This window comes from Perna viridis, chromosome 6 (assembly GCF_037379345.1).
Source record: "Perna viridis isolate PV_CMFRI_1.1 ecotype Kerala chromosome 6, ASM3737934v1, whole genome shotgun sequence".
Lineage (NCBI taxonomy): Eukaryota > Metazoa > Mollusca > Bivalvia > Mytilida > Mytilidae > Perna > Perna viridis.
The window spans coordinates 17,616,837-17,642,539 of NC_142450.1; the positions used below are offsets into that span (position 1 = coordinate 17,616,837).

Here is a 25,703-nt window from a genome sequence, read left to right on the forward strand (position 1 = left end):
ACATCTAAAAGCACGTAAACAATGATAATTTTTGAACGATGATAGATCGTACGATGATCGACTGAAATTGGAACATGAACAACGATCGAGTAATTGTGGGATGATGATCACGAAGAGCTCTCTCTATATAACAGGAAATTCATTTTGAAATCAAGATTTGTTTCCTAATCGGGTTAGCTAATTTACTTTAGTCACACAGTTTCATTTATTAATCGCGAAGTTTCTGTTCTAAATTACGTCACGCACAATAGAAAGATTTAGTGTCAGGAACTGTCCAGGGGTATGACAGTTTAAAAAAGCTTTTCGTATTTTCTTTGTCTCGACCCAGGACAATTTCTGTCAGGATCTGTGAGGGAATAGGGCAAAATGTGTCCTGGCCCAGGGCAGCTTCTGTCAGACCCTGTCTGGATATCTGTTCTATCTGCTGTCGTAGAACAGAAATCCTGACAGATTCTGACAGAATTTAAGAGAGGTTAGACGTGATCGCAACTGTATCTCTCAAACTGTCCATAGTAAAACATGCCCTGACTGTAAATATTATTGTCTATCAAGATCGGTTTCAATTTCATGTGGGTGTACAACCTCAGTGTAATTCCAAGTACCAGAGTATGGAATCGTCTGCACAAAAAATCCTGCCCCCTCCCCCTTCGAGAGGAAAATGGTCAGTGCTTTTGTTTAAAATACTGTCACTGCAAATTAGAGTTGTTTTTTTATATTTAGCAGGAGTTCCATTTATGTAATGTACATGTTCATATTTGTACATGAAATAAATTGTTATAACTTTTTTGATTTTTCGTTTGAATAACTGCCTTAGGAGTTACTTAACTCTAGCAGAGAATGTTTTATCTTTCACTGCACATGGTCCATGTTTTCAGTTTTTGCCTGCGTCTGAATTTCTCATTTACTTTTGTTTCTTTGTCATATTATTTGATATATATCATGTTCTTTATTGTGTATCTATTTTCCCTGTCTAGTCTTTCCCCTTAGAATAAATTCTTTTTATTCCTGTTGAATCTTTACACTCTTTATTTTTCTTGGTATCTTCAGCTAAACTGATTTTTGCAAATATGTTTGAAATATTAGGCAACTCATTCCTTTTAAATGAACAAATTGAAAACATTAGAGATGAAAATGCTATAATTAAAGAATGTCAAATATTTAACAATAGAAAGGTAGAATGAATGAAAGTAATGAAAATGTCAAATATTTAACAATAGAAAGGTAGAATGAATGAAAGTAATGAAAGTACGTGCAATAAAAATACATGACAATTGAAGATTCAATGATAACTCATCGATAATTGTCTTAAAATGTTTTCTTTCTTGTAACAATATCTAACATTTTATCAAAGTATCACGGGAGGAAAGATGTGAACCATTAGTATAATATAACAATTTACCATTTAAGTTTGATTTCTTAAATAAGCAACTATAATTCAATTGAAATATAAATACATTCATAAAAGAATAAACACATAATTCATGCATGAATAGTATCTCATATGTTGCTTTATACCACAGTGTCTTGTATCACATAAAATTAACATCACAATTGCAATATCACTGATTCAATAGTGTTACTGTCCCACGAGTGGCTGTGTAGATTTGGCCGATTTACCTATCTCGCCAACTGTGAAAAAATCTCTTCTTTTTGGCCACCTATCCCATTTTATTCCACTATTTAATTGCAATCTCCAATCCATTTTTTAAACTGAAAATCAAAGCCCTTATATACCTTTCAACACCAATTTTACACCAACTATGCACCAACTATTTTAATTATCATAACTTACATAACTGACCTCAATTCAGCACCAATTCAACACCAACTTAGCACCAATTTCCAATAAATCAAAAACTTTGACTACTTAGAACAACATCCTACATGGGTAACATGATACCGTACTCCATCACCTTTCCTATAGAAAACCGCTTAAAATCACAATAAAGATAAACCTCTGGATATAAGAATGACGGTACAATGACTAAATCAAAATATGCTTATCTAGACATGCAACTAATTACCATGAAAATATAGACCTCTACAATTTTAAGAATACATGTAACACCTCGTTTTTCATAATATAAAAAGTTGTGTCTATCATGTCCTACGATAGACCACAATTTGTTTTGTGACTGTGACTTCATCATCTACTAGTTGCATTTGGATGCTAAAAATAAATTATGTGGCATTTGTACATCTATTATTTCTTTTTATTGGAAATGGTTTCAATTACTATGCTGAATACTAAGAACCCTGATAAAATGAGGCATATTTCTTCATAGACAAAAATACAACTGATATTCCTGATTAAAAGAATAATGTTTTCTGTCATGTTCTTTAAAAACATGAAGACATGTCAAGGCACTCTACAAGTAATTTTGATTTTTTTATTGCTTGTAATGTTAATAAGGATATAGGGATATACACATGGTATTTCTTTGCACCCATATCGCCTGAATATAGCTGAGATATTGCTGCTCGGGCGTTAAATCCCAACAAACAATCAATCTTTGCACCCATAAGTGTTGTGAATTTTTTTTTTTTTATAAAATTGTACATTGTACCTGTATAATGACAATTTTTATGTACATGAGTACATGTATGAATTTGACTTTTTCAGGAAATGAAAATGTACTGTATAAGTACTTGGGTTTGAAAAAAAGAAATGTTGTCTATAAATTACCGAACTCAAGTTGCTTCATTGTTTTTACCGCAGTACATTATAGTACAACACTCTGTTTCGCCTTCAAGGCTTGCTGTATGGCGGGCGTGAATGCAGGTAGAGATTTCATACGCATACCATAAATGGTAGTCATCAACATACCTCTTTCAAAATCATTCAACTTCTGATTGTTTACACTCCCATTATCACAAAGGTTCCCATGATCAGTTTCTACAGTTCTATGATATTTAAAAAAAATTAAGTTTTCGACTGGCGGTCATTTTTAAATGGTGGCCAATCAGAACGACTCGCTTTATACGATTTTTAAAACTTTTTTCGGATGTTAAACTGTGGCCGTTTTAAATTTGTACCCGTGTTCGAAATTTTAACACTTTTACGCACAACTACATATGGTGCCTTTTTATATACCATTAACCTGTTTCAGAGGAGCTTAAAGGACAGAGGTGTATAAGAAAGAAGAATTGTTAATGTTAGAACTAAAAAAATATATTCTCTCGCTTCATAAATATGGTGAACATAATAATATTACAAATTGTTCCAGCCAAAGTCATTGGGCTGCTTAGGTACCTTTGGCGGTCTTGTTTTCTCCATCTTTTCCATCAAGTACTGTTTTCAGTACATCTTTTACCTGAAATTGCAATGAAAATCTTTTTGAAACTTGAGGGAGGCAAATCACATATCAGAACTTTCATTTGGAAACTTTATTATTACATTTAAGTAGTACTCCAGCTAAGGATCATGCAAAATGTGATTCATGCGTTTAAAGCCTATATATTTTTATTTTTGATATTTTGTTTGAAATGTCATATAACCCGTGCTCTTAGGAGATAAAAATTGTATAGAATGCACTGTAGATTTCAAAATTAAGTGATATAACCCTGTAAATGACGCTCAAAAACAATAGAATCTTCTGGATTTTCAATGTTGATTATCTCCTAAGAGCAGGCAGATTTGAATGAATAATTACATATTTCATAATATAGACCCATAAAATAACTTAACTTCAAAAATAATAAAATATGTAGCCTTGTTTAGGGTATATCACATTGTTCAGATTTTGCATGATTCTTACAAAGACAGCTACTTAATTCCTCATACCAATAATTTATTCAAGCACTCTGTAAAACCACACAAATAGCGGTTTACATGTGCAGTAATTTTGTAATAAATTTCTTTAAGATCAAATACCTTATTTTACCAGTATGTCAGAAACTTTCCTACTACTTCAGAATAATTCACATAATATAGTCCATATATTACTCCTTTTATATCAATTAAAATATTTTCCAGAAGCATGCAGTAAAAATGCTTAAGCCAGGTAATTAATATTCTATCATTGCTACAAAAAAAATAAGTTCTAGACTTCAAAACAAATGAAGATTTCACGCACTACTGTTTCAAATTTTGATCTTCAAGGAGTTTAGTAATATAATTCCTAAAAGGATCAAATCTGTACATCAAATTATAACCCAGCTTTTCTTTAGTATAATGGCAACTTTTATATATCAATATGATCCAATTACTTATAGTAAAATTCTTGTCCAAGTATCAGGAAAACGCTTGTTTTCACCCCATTTTGGTGCTTTATTTCTTACAATTTCAAGTCTTAACCCCTGAAATCAACTCCGGACTGAGATAGAATATAATATTGCGGACCTATATAGTGTATTTGAGACACCCATATGCTTTGAACAGACTTATTATATATATATATGCAGAGTGAAAAAGTGGATCGGGAAGGGATGATATTTAGGATATTTATTTTTGTTTTTATTTTGGCCTAGTCACTCTTTTTTATTTTTCACAAATTATTGAATGTAAATGTGTAATATATTATTTTCAAATCTTAAACTTTGTGTTTAAGTAAAAAATATCCAATGTGACTTGAAATCATTTCGGTGAATTACATATGAAAACTGTGAAATTGGATTCAAAGTAACCGGATGAGTATTCATGAATTATTGAAACTAAGACTGAGTTCTTTATAATTTCAGATACATGTACAGAACCACAACAATTTTCCAAGTAGTATTAAAAGCAGTCGCTTCTTCTGCAATTTAAATTTTCTACAAATTTATCTCAATATTATATAATTACAGTGAATATTTTAAGTGAGGCTTAAGGCAAAGGATCAAGTTTATATTTGTTTTGTCAAATATTTTTTGTCCAATGGATCTCTTGCATTATTTTTTCTTTCCTCTCCTTTATCACATGAAGCTGATGTGTCGTAAGACTTTTGCTAGTGTTTGGCTGTCAGAGTTGGAAAACATAAGAAGATCCAAAGGATGTAACTCCCTCTGTTATGGAAAAAACCTGTTTGATTTTATAGGAACACTACTGGAAAATTGAGTGGGCCTACCAAAAAGGCAGTCAGTGCCACCTTTTTGGAATTACTTGGATTCTCCAGTGGAAAAAAAATATGCGCTATGCATTACTCTGCCGCTCAATAAATTTACTGGATTATCGTTTTGAATGTATTCATTAATTATTCACACATATTTGCCTAAAAGTAAACATGTCTCCTTAAAAAAGAGGGGGTTAGGGTTTTTATGTCATTTTTCACAAGTGTCAAGGAGTTATGGTATTAAAAATAGATTGAGGTAAAGTGTGAAAGGAACGCGTTCTGTACCAGTGCCAGTACTGTTGAATGTATAATTTGGAACATTTTCAGCTATTGTTTTGTATGACCAATTGATAACTTATAGCAGTGCTACGTTGTTTATGAACTTGGTTTACGTCTACGTCTACATTAATCTTCATTTTCACCATTTTTAGTTTTTTTTCACTTTCAAAAATTAAAACGAAATAATGCAGTTTTTTTTCCAAACGTCCGTATGTGTCCGTTATCGTAGGGTCCGTAGTTGACCAACAGGAAATACTTCTATGAAGTTTGAAGATATCGAGATCAATGCTGGAAACATTGGCTTTTAGACAAATCACATAACATAAACATTATCTCCGTAGTATAAATCTATAAAGATAATGGCTGATTTTGACTTTTTAAATATTGCCATTCAAATTTACGAAGTGGAAGAATTCGGATGATTAACTTAAAATCATTTCGTAATTTGAAGTCTGTCATATCTAGCCAACATTTTAAACATAAGTAGATGTCAATAAACACATCTGTTAGCCTTTAAAAATATATTTTGATGTTTTTTTAAGCTGACGTCAAGTATACAATTAAGCTCATTTTTAAGCCTGCTGTAGAAGATGCCTAGTACATGAAGCCTATTTTCGGTCTTGCATGCAATTAGATTTTAGAAAAAAAACTTTGTATAGTCAAATCCCAAACTTTTTTCAGATTGAAATTACAAATAATATATTTTAAAGTAAAGCAATAAGCACTGTGTGATATTTAAAAAAAAGTAGTTCATGGGAGAACTACTATATTTAACCAACTTGAGTACCGTCGCATGTGTTCTACTACAAAAATACCAATCATATATAGAATGTTAAAGACATAACTGCAATGGTACTAGTTGAAAAGTCTGCACGACCCCAAAAACCGATATACGAGGTAGTTTAAAGCCTTCTTTGCTAAAAAAGAGACCGCCTATGCATGTTAGGAAACTCATTCAAATTCCAGTCAGTCCTGAATTCAATTTTTCAATATGTTTATCATATAGCTATATAATGTTTTTGCTAAAATTAGCAGATCAGCCAATCTCGGGCTGCCGATAGCAGACCTGCCACAAAATAGCCAATCTCGGGCTGCCGATAGCAGACCTGCCACAAAATAGCCAATCTCGGACTGGCGATAGCAGACCTGCCACAAAATAGCCAATCTCGGGCTGCCGATAGCAGACCTGCCACAAAATAGCCAATCTCGGACTGGCGATAGCAGACCTGCCACAAAATAGCCAATCTTGGACTGGCTGGCAGCTACTATTTCTAACTATGAGGCTTATGTCATGCAACTATTAAGTGCACAATGATAACAAATGCATTTCGTCTGGATATTCATTGAAGTTTGCTTTTTAATACAAAATCTAAACTTAATCAATTTATGTAGGCTATGATTATTATTTTGTTTGCATGTTGATTTCAAATGGTCGTAAAGTGATTGGTGGTCCATTTAATTTTATTATGAATATTTTCTAAATGTATGTTAGCCTAAACAAATGCTAGTATTCGGTTCATGTGCTCTATAAGCTTCATTTGTTGACAATTCGTACCATCAACAATTATAAATGTTATTTATGAGTTAGCTTTCTTTGTTTGGAGATAATGTTATGCGTTATTTTATTAATAAATTACTTTTTGATTCTGTCTATAATATCTATTATAGTTTAATAAGCAAAGCAATTGTATGGGTGTTTCCATGTCATGAATAGGCAGACATAAACGATGACAAATATGATAACAAAATTGGATTATGATAGTAATAATTGAACCAATTAATCCAAGTAGGTTTCATTTGTTAAATACTTTGAACTTTTATAGATCGTGAGAACTTTTCGTTAGAAACATTCGTTAAAATGTCAGAAACGCTTATTATTTCTAATAAGTAAATTATTACACACAAATAAGCGAAATATCTATGGTAATTCATTTATTCAAGTATGGTCGATTGATAGAAAAAAAAACTTTACGCCTAATAGGCCGGCCAGGAGTACTTGCAACATAGCCATAGTTTGGTTGTATAAATCACAACATTGTTGCAGATAGTATTTGTTTTGTAAAACAAAGTTCAACATGTTTACAAATTTTGTTCTACGGTTACTTTTATCTCAAGCTAGTTTTAAAGGTAAGTCTTTTCTTATCATGGAGCATGTTGGTCCCTTCCAAGTTTAGTATATTTATCGTTTTCAGTTGTTTTCTGTCACACATACACACAAACTCGAAAAGAAGTCATTCCGGCGGATATCTTGCCGGCATTGGAAGAAGGAATTGCTTCTCCGTCCGGAACAATCCAGTTGGACCTAGTATTTAATGAATTTATTACTTGTTATTGAAAGTAATTTAAGTTCTCTTTGCTGCATGACAGTTTATTCGCCTGTTTTTTTTTGTTTGTTTGTTTGTTTTTGCTTATTTCTGTCTTGGTTGTTGCTACTTTTTAAACTATATTTATGGAATCGCCCGTTTAATTACCTTTAATAATATAGGTGAATTGCTTTTATGCTGGTGAATATTATCCCAAGCCGATATTATATAGAACTAGGTTTCAAGTGCAAAATTAAACGCAGCGAAGGATATTCTTTTATCACTTATCGATACAATGTGTGATTTTTTTTTAATGAATTTATTAAGTATTGAATAAATATTAAACAAACCTTTATATATGACTAGTTTACTAAAAACAAAATGTTTGTCCATCCATTACCTTCAAAATAACCGTTAATTGGTATTATATTCTTCCTTTTCATACCCATCTGACTGTTTTAGAAATGTCGAAATGATAATTATCTCTTGTTTTGGGTAGACTCTTCACTACAAAGTTACAGTACCTGAACCGATCCGTGCGACAAAAATTGCGATCGGTCTTCCATCACCGATCAGTTTCCGGTCAGTCATCGATCCGTCAAACCAATCTTTTTAACTGGTGATCGCATCACGTGACCAGAGAGCGGTCAATGTATTTTACGGTTTTTGTTGTTTTCTTTGTCAATTTTATAAATATTTACATAATGAAATAAATTTAAATTAACATTAGTTTATACTTTTATTTTACATTTATTTTCTTTAAAACAGATCTTACGTCATTTTACATAAATTTCTAACAAAACTGCGATCAGATTGGTCATCGATCATCGATCCGTCAGCGATGAATCAGTCAACGGTCATAGATCCGTCAAATCGTTGCACGGATCGGTTCAATGACTGTATATTATCGAAGTCAATTTCGGACCGCTTTGAAGAAACAAAACAAAAACAATACAAAACTGAAAACAAAAACAAAAACAAAAACAAAACAAAACGTTTATTACATCTGTTTTCAGATAAACCACCACTTCTGACTTTAGAACACAATGCAATTAACTATCTTGATGCCGTTACTAGGACCAAACATCATATTACATTCCCTAACGACTCTGGTGCTTATGTTGCAGTCGACTATGATTGGAAACGGAACTTTGTTTACTTGTCAAAAGAGGATTCTAAGATTTACAGGTTTATTAGTAGCAATCGTTATATATATATATATATTTTGTGTGTTTATTTTAGAAACAGAAAGAAAAACTAGACTTGAAAACGTCTTTACCAATAATGTGATATAATTTGGCAATTTTTTATACGTCAAAAAAACCAACCCGATTACTCAGAAACAGTAACAGGCCACATTTAAAGTCTAAATTGTTTATTTGATTGGTGTACTTGTTTAAGAAAATCTGCATTCTGCAATGGCGAATTATGCACATTGAATCACCTATACCCCTGCCAGTGTTTAAATTTATGCGAATTGGTACCTAACACAGTTAGAATTTGAGAAAAAATAAGAAAAACTAGACTTGAAAACGTCTTTATCATTAATGTGATATAATAGCAATTATCATCCATTAGATAATTGGATTAAACGCAGCTGATGGTGCACGCGCTCGTTCAGTTTAAAAAGTTTGATTGGCGTTTTTGGGCTACACTCAAAGAGCTAATTCGAACTTTCTTAGTTGACGCGCTGCCATTTCATAACAATTAGTGTTGGTAATTGGATTTAGGAATTTATATCGGCCATTTTAACATTACAATTACCAGTTTTCACCAGACATTCCAACATCTGATCCACTCTTACACGTAAACGTAAATAACCAAGGGGGTTCTGGACAGTTGTGGTATCACAGGCTCGCCTATAGTACACATAGAAAAATCTGTCTATCGGTTCTTGTCTTCCTGCAACTGGCAAAAACTTTTTTTTACTGCAAACAAGAACGAAAAGAAAAAAAAAGACGGCGCGAATATTCCCAGTTAATAGGTTTTGCCTTTAGTCATAAAGAAATATCAATGAGAATAATAATAATACAATGTTATATAAACATGTCATTATTAGGGATTGATAATTATTTTAAAAATTCTCTGAAAATAACAGGAAATAATAAAACTTAGAACAATGAATAAATAAATAATCAATCATTGTGTATAAGAGTGGTTATTGATGGACCTTGTGTCCACGTCGCAAAACGTTTCCTGTGCAAATTTTAAAATGATATAGTCAATAAATATTTAGGACAGTATACATATTCCTTAAATTAAAATAGAAAATTTAAGTAAACAAATATTAAAATTGTCTGAAACATTAAAATGAAAATATTGTTAATATGTATCTTTTGTCAGCAAATAAGAATGATAAACAAAATTTCATAACGTACATATAACCAGAATTACCATATTAATGAATACATTATGAAAACAATTTTGTATCTTTAAGGATAAAGTTTCGAGAATTTGGTATGCAAGGTAATGCTGAAGTAGTATTAGAAGATGGTACAGATTTCAGATACTTTTCTCAATGGGCCATAGACTGGGTTCATAACAAGCTTTACTGGGTTGATGTGCTGAAGAACTATACACTTCATGTTATGGATCTTTCGAGTAGAATACAAAAGACATTGGGAGCACTGAATATAGGGAAATCAATCATGAGACGCATTTATGTCAACCCGTTTGACAAGTAAGTTTAAATACACCTGGCTAAACAGAACCCTGAATAATCCAAAAACATGCAACACACTTTTCTTAACCCTTCATATCAGTTTAAATATATTTTGAACCCGAGTAAATCGAACACCAACCTAAACCGAGCACATTCTTCAGTCCAAAGGGTTTCCGGTTTTGTAATTTGAGTCTTTCTAAAGTTTCTAACATAATTGGCACTTTTTGCTAAAAATTCGAGACATTTAGAAGCAGCAAATTAAAAAAAAAGCTCTATGTTTGACAGAATTCAAACATAAATTTAATTTGCCTCAATAGGTCAATCATCATTTAGCTTTCAAGACTAAGTTAGACTCTTACAAAATGTAAAGTCCTTCAATTTCCTATAAAGTACACTACAATATTGATAATTGATTACACCGTAATTTACTTGAAACAAAAAATAAAAACGCATCTACATTACATTGTACACTATAACATACAAATATTGTTAAACAATACAAATGCGAATAACAATCTACAGGATTCTAAAATAAAAGAACGTGAACTTATTGTAGTCAAATAAAAGTTTGGCAAAAAAACTAAACAAAAGGTATGGCGTAAATAATGTAAGCAGATTCTTAGTGGTTCACACATACTTAAGCCCAGCATACATTACGTTAAATTTAAATATGCGTTCTTATACACTGCAAAAATACGCCAAAATGTACATCCCGCACAAATTATCCGCTAAACTGTGTGCTTAAATCAACAAACAAAAATAACGCTTGGAGATTTTTATTCAAATACATTGTAATTGCAATTTATGGAGGAACATTGTTTGCCTAATATCAAACGAAGTTTATGCGTACTGATATATTCTTTTACAGATGCATTTATTATTTTACTGACAAAGGTATAGACAGAATTGGATTGGACGGTACTAATATACAGACTGTTTTGTATAACCCAATTTTCAGCCTCTACCAAATCGAACCGTACATGGCAATAGGTATAAAAAAAGTACACATATAAAAGAATGTTCATTGTAGCAAATGCATAATTGATATATAATAATTATGGTTTAACGTCCTATGGCAGATATTAAGGCATCGCAGACCGAGAACAATTAACCATTGGAACTTTCCCAACTTTATACCAGTTTAAGAGGTCGTCTATGCGAAAACCATGCAAAATTTAAAAATTCGTCCGAAAGTCATTTTTGAGTTTCTTAAAAAACTCTTACCAAGGTGGAAGGGGGTCATTTGAAATGCATAAAAATGTATTTGTTTCTGGTCAAATGTTGATCTATTTATAGTAACAGCTATTAAAAGATACTAAGGTTAGATATCTAATTTTAATGCATTTTACGGGTCCAAATTTAGACTTCAATCACAAATAAAATCAAAGTGAGGTGCTAAAGGGCACTAATCTTTTTTCAAGAGGTTGATTTGAATAAATAGGTGCAAATGAATACCGTTTTAAAGGGCTTAGGCCTAAATTGGCTCAATGCCAAGTTTATGAAAAATGCTTGATGAATTTACTAATTTTGAAATTGCTTTCCCGGAGGTTAATTGAAGCTAAAATAACACTTTAAAATTGCCTTCTAAATTTCTACATTTATCATTGTTGATTTTACTTTTCCTCAAAAGTTGATGCTGGGCATTTGATATTTTCATATTTAATTCTAACTTCAAAAAGAGGCAAATTTCGCCAAAAATTCTATTTTTGTCATTTCCCTTTCTAGCTCGTCGTATCATATTGAATAATTCTCTCCTTTACTAAAATGTAAATTGTGCTTATAACCTAATATAAAGTCAAAGAAGTGTAAATTTGTTTGAACAACGAGAAGAAACATATAATTAGGAAAGGGACGAAAGATTTCTGTTCAGAATTGTCCAAGATACACATTATTGATCGTTTCCATCCCTAGTACTATTTCATCCCAATGTTTATATATTGTCAAGCGCTTAAACCTGAAACACTGGATATCAAAATGAAGCGAAATGAATGAGTGTGCTTTTGGTGATGATTCTTTCCGTTACAATGATTATAGCAGTTTTCTATCTTACATATATGAGTGCAACAAGGACACATTTGTTCACCTGACTTCTCTTGCCAGTCTTGGTGGAAAGACTAGTACTAGTTTACCAGAGGTTATTCTGATCTTATACAGAAGTGGACTTTTTAATATTGATGGTAACACTTACCGATATGCCAAAAGCATAGGGATGCACTGGGAATATATTGGAGGCGCCTCCAATGAAGTTGTCATTCCCCTTTGCATATCAAAGGCAGCAAGTCTCAGGTTGACAGATGAATACAGCCTCATTGGTGTAAGGAAATATGGCTAAATCAGAGAAAGTGTATCCAAATTGGAGCTGGTAAGTCATCATTATTAAGAGTTATATTGTAAACTGTCAGTAGAAAGTTATATTGACATTTTTTTACAAATTCATTATAATGTTAAATCTATCAAGCTATGAAAAATCCTGGTTGTAAAAACATTGCAATAACATTTCCCAAAATTGTCTTCAACTACATTAAAACGGTTATTCATGCCAATTTTTTAAATATTTTCAGGTATATATACATAATGCAGGAAGAAATACTGTTCTTCATATAAACTTTCAAATGGCTTATAGACGGATATAGGTATGTTACATGTAGCGTTTATACATGTGATGTCATTACATTACAATTTATATGTGTACTTGGAACTCAAAATTTGTAGAAATAAAATGTGTATAATTTATCCAGAAACATATTTTTGTACCAGTTCTCAAAATTATGTTTTGTCATCTGACTCATCACGATGTAGAACTTTGAAATTAAATTGAATGTAAAATGTATCTTACTTGATTAGCATTTTACCATAGGATTATAGAATTATTTTTATTTTTCATATTGGTCCCATATTACGTTCATAGACATATTGGCAGAGGATAGCTGTAGTGGGCTTAGGCAATGCAGAAGTCCAATACGGCCTGACTGAGGACATAAAACATCAGATTAATGTATGAGTAAATACCATTCTGTGACCTCTTTCTTCACTAGTAATAGTAAAATAGAGAAAACATAACTAGGTGTGCAAGCACTGCTAGAATTTGCCATCTTTCAGAATTTTCAGATGAGACATGCCAGATAATATGTTTCAAGGAAATTTATTCACATATTTTGTAGTTGATTAACAGAGGCACAGGCGTCAGAAGTGAAAAATCCATGTCAGGCCAGGCTATATTGAGCCTGTTTATTTTCTCTCTGTATCAAGTGGTAAGTTGTACTCATATTTTACAGAACTGGTTGATACTGTACACAAAACATTGCATTTTGTATCTCAATTGCAGTACATTTATATTGCCTCACTTTCCGGGTTATGTTTGTCATTACTCTTACACTGACTGGTTACTTTTTATTGTTCTAATTTTTTATTTGCATCATAGATAAAAATTATTTCGTAAGTCTTAAAAGTTCAATATCACCAAATACATATATCACCTTGCTTTATTTAATTTCAAACTCGCTTTGTGTTTTTTATGTTTTGATGATGAGGAATTGTGAGTTGTTATTTTAGGATAAATTTCACTCATGATAAAACGTTTTTAAAAAAGCTGCAAATTTGTACCTTCTTTTCTAGACAACTTCAATGCTTATGTTCCATTACAACACAGGGATGAAGTTCAATCAGTAGAAGATCAAACAGGAGTAGAAAACAACCTAATTTTTGAGAACCAGCAAAATGAAGGTATATGTACATGTGTGATATTTACGAAAACAAGGAAGAAATGTGTCTGTCGGTTCTAGTTGGCATTCTTTTTATATCTATCATTCAAGGAAAATTAAACACAAATTAAATGTGCCACTAAGATTAGTGTTGTTAAAAAACCTAAAAAATAAGTCCCCATAGAATTTCAGTTTTGTGTTCTGCTCCCTGTCATGTTTTATGTTGACCATAGGCATATTTGATAAAGATAAAAAAAGTAGGTCTTTTAAATATCTTTTTAACTCTTGTTGTTTGTCCGTGCATCTGTAACAATGCTTTTCTGTCACAGGTTTCAGGTACATTTGTATGCCATATAGGGGCGTTATTAAAAAAAAAAAACTCAGAACAATTTCATGTTTCATGAGGACTTTGTTTATTTTACTTTATAATGATAGAAAGCAGGGGCTATTGCTCACAGTTATCTTGTTTAGACCGGCAAAATATTTATCAACAGTTTTAACTTTGCTTATATATTCTATAACTGCAAAGAGTAATCAAGGGAACCAAGATTATAGCGGTAAAGAATGTAATTCAGGGACAAAGACCAGACATAGACAAAACAGACATACACAACAAAGAACATAAAGTAACTAAAATTATACATACAAAGTAACAGAAGTAAATGAGCAACTCAGACTCCACTAAAACTGGGAGCATGGACCAGGTGCACCGGTAGGGTAAGCGTCCTCTGCTTTTCTAGAAACACCTCTGTTTTTCTAGAAATATGTATTTCATTATTTTCATTGAAATCATTATCGTGAAAAAAAAATGATACACGGTTTACTATTTTAAACGTCACTTAACCTTGGCTGTTTTTTTTTAAATAAATTGTAAATGATCCTCTGGTTAATGCTAAAATGCCTACTATCCCAACATTTTATTTATAAATAAGACAGAATTATGATGTTGCTTAAAATTGTATTGCAATTTAAGCCATTTGTGAAGAGGGAAATTGAAATGCTAATTTTGAGTTTTTGGAAACGCTAGAGTTTGTTTAGACTTTTTTCTGTGTTTATTTGAGTCGTAATACCTTGCAAATCTGGTTATCCATGTTTATGGATTGAGTTTGTGTGTGGCTTCATATAGATGGGGAATACATTGAAAATGATTTTGGTTTCCTGTTCAGTATCAATTTCCTGTATGAGTAGGGGTATGCCTAGCTTGACAATGTATGCAACTCCATGTTAGTAACTGCTCCATCCTGTAAGAAAATATTTGTACTCCTGAAATTGACTTGAACATGTTTTCAAATTATGTATGTGTTAATCATTTTTTGTGTTTCCATTGCAGAAATTGAAGGTAGCCAAGAAACGGACCAATCAATTGCCATTTCTCATTCAGATTGGGAGGAAGACGTTATATAATATAAAGACAGATTCAACAGAGCCATGTCCATTCTATCAAACAGAACTTTTCCTTCATTGACCCATCAGTTTAGAATGTCTGGGGAAGATGTATCAAAAAAGCTCTAAATCATTCTACGTGAAAGTTGAAATAGAATCATTTCAGCTGATCACAGAACATGTGACGCCTGGACAATCAGGACCTGTATTAAAGTCTGCATTAAACAGAATACTGTCAGATTCGGATAGCAATTGTACTAATCCAGATATGATGACCAAACCTTTGATGCAAGCTTACTTGCAACAAGATGACAGAAGTACATAAATACAAATATTATCTCTATTTGCCACCACGGTTTCAAAGAAACAACTCTTAGAAATGATACCTGGTTTTACAGTTTTTAGAATTGATGCTGCACGTAGACATGTTGCCATTACATCACCAGGCCAACTAATAACTCCACCTAAGATCTTTAAGATTAGACTTACTATACCAAAACTAGTCCATTTCATATATTTTATTTCTATCCCTATTTACCATCAAGCTGTAGGTTATGAATGAAAGTCATTGAATTATCCACTGAAATTGAAATAAAAGTTCCCAAGATTGTTAGAGCTATAATAGCATCAAGACTGATAGCAACATACATAAGTTACTGTGCAGACTCAAGATTTTGCTTTGGTAGAGCAACGTTATTAAACATTCTTAAGGTGTTTGTTGCCTCACAAAAGAAAAACATGTTTGGTCTAGATAACATAATATCAGAAGGCATGAGAGGAATGGAAATGATGTTGAAGGTTGTAAACAAATTGGAAATGTTTGGGTGGAATACTGAAAATGTAGAACATCTGAAGCATGTGCTGTCCCATGCTAACCAACATTTGAAATTTGAAATTAAAAGCCACATTCATACTTCATCAAACTGTATTGATCATTGCTCTACATATACTCTGCGTGATTCCAGGAATGCATTTTACAGAGCCCAATGTGATCACATACATGATGAAACTTGTAATGATTAGTGAAAAAGTTAGAAGGAGAAATCATACAGTGATATGATTCAATTAAAGATGTGGTTCCTGTTGACATACAGGAAGAAATCACGTATGAAATTGATTTAGCTGCCTCAAACATTTCAGCTTGGAAATCATTGTATAAGAACAGTCCACCAAGAGCAGGCCTGGCAAGATAAACTATCTCAACTAAAACCGAATCAAGCCCTTATGGTAGTTGATTGGGCGATGAAGTTGGTTCCAATTAGGCACAGAGACACAAGTAGACTTTTTCGAAAAAAGGGATCAGCTGGCACGTATCTTGTGTCATAGTATAATTTGATAATGACCAGACTTCAGATATTGCCACAAACACTAAGTTTGATGTATTAACGTTTGTTCATATTCTTCAAAATGGTACACAAAGATGTTTTAGTGTGGCCCATATAGTGAACGATTTATGTCACAACATACATTGCCATTTACCAGCTGTATCGGAAATATATCTGAAAAGTGACAATGCAGGATGGTATCATTCTTCTTCTCTGATATCCTTCATCCATCTAATACTGAATCACCTGTAAGGATCATTGAATAGAACTTTAGCATGTTTAGTGAGACCCAATCAGGCAAAGACATATGTGACGCCAAAATCTCTCACTGCAAGATGCATATTCTTAGGCATGTTTATTTTTTTTTTGGTAAAAAATTAATTTTAGTGCTTAACAAAAAAGTAATATTATAGAAGTTTTTGTAAATGTTTATACAACTTATAATGCATATAAGGAGAATAGATACATGTTGAATATTTCAAACTAACTACAACCCTACCGGGATATAGAATGTCAGCTCAAGGATACCCATTGGTCTTCAATGACAGACGAAGGAAACCATAAAATCCCCAAATTTAATAACTGGACCTATACAAATGTCACATTATCAATTTTCAATTTTTAAAATTACAATTTATCCATACCAGTACTAGAACAAATATATGCAGGTAAAATGCATGTAGCATTAATGTTAATTGAAACTTAACTTCCTTGGATTAAACAGAAACTCTATGCATGAAACATTTTCTACATTCTAAATATCATATGCTTATGTTTCTTGTTTAAAACTTATTGTTGAAACAGAAATTCTTGCTTTGTATTTCTACATTTTATATACTTATTTACAGATACTGTGCAGAAGGTCATGGTGTCATTTTACCAAGTGATGTAAGGGATACATTACATGCAAACAATGGAGTGAGAGGTGTGTTGGGATCAGTAGGAGAAGTAGGAGAAGTAGTAGAAGTAGACCAACAGCAAGAACAAAAGATGAAAATTAAAATTCCTAATATAAGTAAACTAAACAAAGTTACACTTCTGGGAAATGGAGTTTTATTCAGAAGAGCTTATGGTACTGGAGAAGGAATGTTGGTAAACTCATCAGATTGTAAAGATATTTCAGTATTATGTCGATTTAAGGTTTTTTTTATTTATTTAAACTGTACTGAGTACCAGGGTTTCATAACCACTTCATTGAATTTGTCTTACTTCTGCCAGACTTTATTTAGTTCTACCTCTTTTATTAAAGCCGATTCTTTATTGGGCAAGGACAACCTGTAGATAGGCATGTCACCCTACTTGCACACATTTTCTGCATCCAAGCTAACCAGTAACCACTCAAGCCCCTTTAATACATCATGCTTTTGGGCAAAACATTACATAGCTACCAGTTTTAAAGTCTTCGGTGTGAGTCAACCAGGGTTGAACCCATGACCTCCTACACTCGAGGTGAACAGGCTACCGTACTTTTTAATTCCTGTATTATATATCAATTATACAAAAAGGCACATATCAAGATCAAATATTTAATATAAAATGATATTCAGACATATTCAGCAAGCAGAAAAAAGGAAATTAATTAAAAACTAATTATTAATTTTAGGAAAGGAAATCTTAGTTTATTTTTTTATTTTTATTTAAACTTTGCCAACTTGACTTTGAGTATATTGTTTCTATTGTAGATTTTAGAGCCTTTGTTAGATTAAAAGGAAGAGTTACTCTGAATCCACCAAAACCTGATGAGGACCAGTACTCTAGAAATGATGAACATGGTCACGACAGCAATGATCAAATAAATGATCAAAATAAAAATGCAACATTTGATGTGTATGATTAAGTGCATCTATTAGAGGCTCATACTACAAAAGGACAGCATATCTACAACAACGGCGAATATAAGTTTGATACAGTAAAAAGAATGTGGGTTGATAAGTGTATAACAGTGGAAAGGGAATAAAAGTTTCAAATTCAGTCAACCAGCAACATGACATCTTCGCTCAATGAAGGTTGGGCACTGAAATGCACTAAAACGTCGAAACGTTTTTTCCATAAATGTGAAGGAGTATTTGAAGACATCTTTCTTCATTGTGAAGCTTCAGGGAAAAGACCCACTTTTTAGAGGTAGCTGAAGAGCTCAAAAGCACAAGGTTTAATAATGGACTCAAATGTTTCAAAGTGATGATTGGCTTATCCCATCACAATTTAGAAGCTTATTTGCAAATTTTGATTGAAAGAACTGCACTGCATCAAACCAAATCACAGCAATTTCTGCTATAAAAGATGTAGATTTGCAACAAGCAGTTGAAGATATAGAAGCACTGCAATATCATTCAAACTTGCGGCAGTTGGCTCAACATGTAACATCTGAAATTAAGTGATATGGAAGTGTGTAACAGATCAAGAGATAACTATTTAATTTAAGCAGTCAGAAATACATTGAATATAATTTTTGAGCTAATCAGCTACAGATAAATCTTTAGTTATGGGCATTATTAATATCTTAAGAATGTCTTGATATTTTTGTCAGATTTAATTTTGCAAGATCGTTTTATATTCACTTTCATTACTCATAAGAGTAGGGGCTATATTGCAATCAACTTAACTGTCTGTCAGCCATCTCATCCAACTGTTCCACTTTTCTGCAACATAATTCTACAGCTTCAATCTGCACCATGAAAACTGATTTATTCAACGGGTCATAGTTTTCCTTTCTTAGTTTGTCTACCCCGGCGAGCAATTCGGCGGGTGTTTCTAGAAAAGCAAAGGACGCTTACCCTGCCGGTGCACCTGGTTCATGCTCGCAGTTTTTAGTGAAGTCCGAGTTGGTCATTTGCTTTTGTTTTTTGTATGTATGATTTTAGTAACTTTGTATTCTTTGTTTTGTATGTCTGTTTTCCATGTCAGGTCTTTGTCCCTGGACTACATTCTTTTGATTACCGCTATAACTTTGATTCCCTTGATTATCCTTCCTATTACAGGAAATGCTTTGAATTAGATATTTTGTATACCATTTTTGTTTCATGGCTCTCCTTTCCATGTTCTTTGCTTATCAACCTCTTGTTTATTGTAAAAAAATTTAAAATGATTGTTGAGTGAGATTATTATGACCACAATGTATAGTGTGCAATATCTTGATTAATTACTAGAAGAATTAAATCTGCAATAAAAAGTTTGTTCCACAGATGAACTTAATACATTTGGCTTGTCTTCCCACATGTCAAATTCCTAAAGCTAGTCTTGAAAGACAAGGAAAAAAATCATCTGGAGACAATTTGTTATAGACGGACACACAGACAGACTATAGGGCATTTTCCATACTCTCTTTTTTGGGTCCTCATTATATTTATAGGTTAATATTATCCCTTCTTTACCTTTAACTTTTTTTTTTACCACGAAAGCGTTTATATCGACTAAATACCAGTATAAATCCAGTAGGTCAAAAACTGAATTTTTGAAATTTCTCATGACCATGGTTAATTCGATGAGTTTGGTATTGTCACATGTGAAATGCCCAGCATGAACCATTGTTAGGATATATCTTATTTGTTATAAACAGATTATCTGAATAAAAATGTTATTTTAGGAAATATAGGCAATTAAAAAGTGGTTAAAATGACATTTTGCAAAATCCTGGCATTTGTCCAAAGTTCAGGAGAAAGAGACATTAATATGCTTATTAGCTAATTTTCAGTCTACTTTTGCATGATTTAGCGTTGAAACAGAATTGCGGCCATATCTCCGCCATCTTTTATTTAAAAAGAATATTTTGCAATTATGAGTTTCTCATGGAGTCGTACAAGATGCACTAATGTTCATGTGTAATTGCCAAGATCACTTTCGGACGGTTTTGCATGGTTTTGTCATGGACAGCCTCTTAATACTCAATACTTAATAAGAGAGATCTGTATTGTGCTAGCCAATAGAAGTAACAGTATACAGGGGTAGGCATGCTACCCTACTAGGACACATTATTCTGACTCCATACCAACCAGTAATCACTCTATTATATGATAAACCGCGTGTTTGGTATAGAGAAGCTATGACCTTCCAGTTTGAAGCAACAATTCGAATCTATGACCCCTCGCATTCGAGGCAAGGTCGCTATCTTTTATCTACCAAGGCGGAGTGATAAGCGTACTTTTTGCAGCAGGATGTAAACACAGTGCGAATTGTAATTATGTTATTTCCTGAAATCAAGAGTTTCTGTTGTCAAAAACACTAGTTTATATGTTGAGCTCATGCTTATTGTTTTTGACATTATGAAAAAGTCGATTGTACAGAAATATTTTACGGCAACGATATTCACACATCAATACACTAATAAAAGCAATGCATTGAGCAGAAACAAACTATGTTTTAGTGCACATTTGTTTTAGATTATGAGAATAAAGAAATTGTTTACCATGAACAAGGCCTTCACTATTTTAATTTGGTAAATACGAATGGAACGAATAATCATGAAGTGCTCCAATTGTATTTTGCGGGTGTTAATAACGCTAAAGTGTTGCAGGTATATCAGGTAAGAAGCATTAGAAAAAAAAGTTGCAACTGTCTTTTTGCATTATTGCAAGATTCATTCTTAGCCAGATATTCATTTTCTCGTTTTAATTACTGCTGTATACATGCCTTTGATTTAAAAGATTATAACGTCATGATTTTACTGATTTCCGTTTTTTTGTCTTTGAATCTGATCTGATACAGAAACCAGGATAAAGATTTGTCATATATGTATTCGTATGTATTTTAAAAATAATTTTGAAAATATAATGCAATCAATCAAGAATCATATCATATCATATCATATCATATCATATCATGTCATATCAAATTTTTTTACGAAAGTATTTGATGAACCGTTTACTGAAAGATCTGTCACTGATATTGATGCATGGTACATCTCATCGCATTAACAAACGATTAACATTATCGATTATTGTGCATTGAATGTTGTTCAGGAGATCGCGGTTTGTGTAGATACAAAAAATTGTAATCTTTATATCATTTAACCTAGTAACTTTTTTTATTTACATGTATCGTTTATGGGTGTTTTTCTTATATGTATTACAAACTAATTTCTATATATATTTCAAGAACAAAATTTACTTCTTGGAAACAAAGAATTTCCTAGATGTATTTCGAAAGTACGACTTAAGATCGGAAACTCTGACGGAGGAAAAAACTAATAGTGTTTGGGGAGACTACAAGATATTCCACCCTTTTGCCCAGCCTCTAGGTATATGCTTACTATGATTATGGATATATATATTCCTCAGTCATACATTAAAATGTAGTCGACAGACTTGATATAAATACTGGCTTTCAAATATCACTGAGTTTGTATCTTCATTGATTGTAGACATATGAAATTTTAATAAACAAAGAAATAACAGCGAGCACCGCGAAGCGGTGTGAGCTCTACCGTTACTACGTGTACTTTTTAAATTTCCCTTAAGGTTCCCCAATATACTAAGGAAAAAAAGTCATGTCCCGGAAGTAACAAAACATGACTGTCCTTACGGAGAAAATTCATCATTTCCTTCAGTCAAACAAATAAAAAAAATAAAGTTTAAGATTACGTTTCAGTAAAAATAGATTCATTTTTTCTGATAGATTTCAAGTCTTTTCTAATTTCTTTTACTTATTTAAAGAAGTGAATGATTATGTTTATAAAAACTTCGGGAAACACCACGTGAATGTACGTACGTGTATCTCCGCTGTTTCACTGTTGCTGTTGTCAAGAACCTAACCTGCTTCGGAAAAAAGATATAACTATTAATTATTAATTATTTTATCAAAATCGAAGCATAGCATTTCTAAGATTGGAAAGGCAATCATTTTCTTGTTCGGAATTTGCAGTGTCGTCTGAATTTTGTTTACGTCAAATTACATTTGTAAAATATTCCCACCATCCGTGGAGAACTGTAATATATCCGGTATCTGTACAGATTGATCTGACAGGCCAAAACTGAAATGGATGTTGCTAGAGATGCCCTTAAGGGAAAAATGTAAAGCATTACACAGTGCTATAAAGATATTGATCATTTTGAAAGCGAGGGGAAAGGGGGTATGGGGTTTGAATTTTGGTGGAAATTGTTAAAGTTATTCATTTATTGAAAAAAAAACTCCCCATTAATTAACAAGACATATTGTGAAATAGAAATATTGATTTTGCTTGCTGGATAAATATAAATAAAAATATTGCGTTTGCGAAGCAACAATTTTCATCGGGGTCGTCCCCCTCTCTTTGTAATGTCTCACAGACGGTACATGTATGGTAAAGCTCACGGTGCTCGCTGATTTAGGCATTGCCTACCCCATATTAGATAAATGCATATGTACTTGGTCATTAGTTTAATTTATTGCACTCGTGGATTTATTTGAAAATGAATTCGTATTTTCTAACGTTATGTTTTCGCTCTTGTTTGCAATGTAACCGTTAGTGATTCTGATTGATATTATTATTTGGAATTTTTATTGTGTTGTTTTTTCTTACATTTTAGGAAACGATCCATGTAGTCCAGGTAATGGCGGTTGTTCCCATCTCTGTTTATCAAAGTCACTAAATGAATACACATGTGAATGTCCTGACAACTGGACAAAGCATAACAACACTTGCAGCCAACTATGAATATACAAGAATAAAGTCATTTTATGACCTGTACATTTGATTAATGCCTATCATTCAATTCAGACAATCCTATTTGGTTCAGTTTATATTTCTAAAGTAAGAAAACTTAATTTGATTTACTTTCAGTGGACGCTTACCTTACTGGTACACCTTGTACATGCTACCAGTTTTTAGTTGAATCCGTGTTGCTCATTTACTTTTATTACTTTGTATGTGTTATTTTGCTTATTTTATGATTTTTTTTGTGTGTCTGTTTTCCGTTTCTGGTCTTTGTCTCTGTATTTCATTCTTTTGATTTCCTATAGAATCTTATTTCCCTTGATTACTAAAGGTATTTAAGGTTGCATTTTTTATTTGGAGTCTAGATCTGTTGCGCATTTGTATTCCTGTCGGTGTTACGTTGTTTGTCCTTGAGATTGTATCACAATATGGCGACCTTTTTCAGGTTTGTACTCTGTTTTATTCAGCTTTTCAATAACCTACGTACGAACTGAAGTGCATGTACATGTTGCATCTGTACTGTATTGGAGGTTAAAGTGTCAGTATTTGTAAGAATCAGGCAGTGAATGACACATGGTAAAAAAACAATAATTTTGATAATGTAATATGACTATTTGCACCATCTGAATCAAGAAAAAAGACAATCTTTTCCACATAATTTTGACAAATTGAATAATTTAATTGAAATGCACTAAAAACGAACATTTCAAGGGCAGATAACTCTGTCAAAAAACTCTTTTCCTATCAATCTATTCAAACATTATATAGTTAAGCCAGTATTGCAGAGATCAAATAATGGTCTTTTCAAATAGAGAAATATAGAATATACATGTGTGATATTTAATTATCAGATCGGTGGGGATTTGTGCATGCATGTCTCAGATTTTCTAAATTTTGCCTGATTACTTACACTAAATTTTAGTAAAACATAAAAGGAATTTCAAACAAAATAGTCAGCCTTAACTTGAATTATTATACGTCATAAATGATCTGATAGAATGTTGAATAAACGGCATTTTCCTGTGATTTTATTCTCAAGACGGATAAAAGGCAATTTCTATGTTGTTGAAGTCCTCTACGAAGTGCAGAGCAATCAATCATTAGCAGCAACCTTTAATGAGAATTGATAATATGTATGCTTTTAGTTTTCACAACTAAATAACACGTCAAAACGAAGATAGTTGAATTTGGCTTGCTAACATAAGATTTAAAACACTTGTGTAATTTGAATTGGGTTGAGTTTTTATCATATTAAAGGAAAATTGCTACCCCTTCTTCGGGAGAAATAAGCAATGTTTTGAAAGGGTATTTTTTAAACTACAGCTGTAGTCATAATAAAAACCACTTTTTTGGTCGCGAAAATGCATACAAATATCCTCCATCACAAACACGTCACGAACAAAATTTCCCCGTATTTAAAAGAAAAATCAATACTGATTATTTCCTATTCATATACTGCACCTATTGCATCCAAATTGTTCAGTTATAAAATAATACTGCAGGACTTCAAGGCTAAACCAACTGACTGTGATGGCAAAAACTATACATTCAAATATGTTCTTTCCGGTCACTTTATTACGGGATATTAAAAGATCATGGAAAACGAATCTCTTCATAAAGTCCTTTTAAAACGTCCCAAGTACCGTGAACAACACTCCATGAATTGGAGTTACAATTAAAAAATTCTTATGGTTGCCGCGGAGGACTATGCTAATAACATGGATAAAACGAAAACAAGAAGACATTGATTCATTGTCAGAGTAGTAAAGGCTGTGCAGATTTAAAGTTTGAATCGTATGAAAGTTTCTAGCGGGTCAACGAGTGTCAATGCTACATTGGTTTTCAAAACATATTTTGCAAAACTATTGCCAACTACACATGACAAATATGTTGTCGTACAAGCAGACAAAGCCATGACAGCATTTTTTGTTTGTGTGTCTGCAAAATCATTACATTAATTGTTTATAATCAGAGATAGATACAGAAAAAAAATCGCACTAATAAGACCCATGCTGCTACCACACTCTCGGTAGTGGAAATATATAAATATGTGATATCCTCTTTTGGTCTCTCCACCAAAGACGATGATTCACTTTATGGATTTCCAAACTCCACAAAAATCCTAGATACAGATATGTACAAAATGTAGTACTTGGGAGATAAAAACAATTCCAAATCATCTTCAAAATATACTGAAGAAAATGTTTTCACATTGCAAGTTGATTGACAGTATAGTATTCCAGTGTGATGGACGGGTTATTCGGTATTCCAATGGGAACAAAGTGTGCTTTACTCACTGACTTACTCTTTAACTCTTATAAGGCTGACTTTACAAATAATCCAGTATAAAGGAAGGGACATCATTTGGTCAGAACCTATGGTCTCAATTTCC

General features: G+C 32.5%; 1 protein-coding gene and 1 pseudogene across 2 annotated transcripts; both read left to right on the top strand.

Annotated features, from left to right (window-relative positions):
• Window positions 1-7,231: 7,231 nt before the first annotated feature.
• On the top strand, window positions 7,232-23,344 carry LOC148613913 (low-density lipoprotein receptor-related protein 2-like). The gene is made up of 7 exons (XM_088587614.1): window positions 7,232-7,436; window positions 8,629-8,800; window positions 10,050-10,292; window positions 11,143-11,264; window positions 21,060-21,202; window positions 21,775-21,916; window positions 23,184-23,344. Exons 1-7 carry the CDS (start codon window positions 7,385-7,387, stop codon window positions 23,309-23,311), a joined length of 1,002 nt encoding a protein of 333 aa, XP_088443740.1. The 5' UTR covers window positions 7,232-7,384; the 3' UTR covers window positions 23,312-23,344.
• Window positions 11,274-19,200, top strand: LOC148613914 (uncharacterized; annotated as a pseudogene). Its single transcript, XR_015923222.1, has 6 exons — window positions 11,274-12,505; window positions 13,482-13,525; window positions 13,890-13,997; window positions 15,306-17,032; window positions 17,532-17,791; window positions 18,522-19,200. The product of XR_015923222.1 is annotated as an uncharacterized LOC148613914 (transcript).
• Window positions 23,345-25,703: the final 2,359 nt, after the last annotated feature.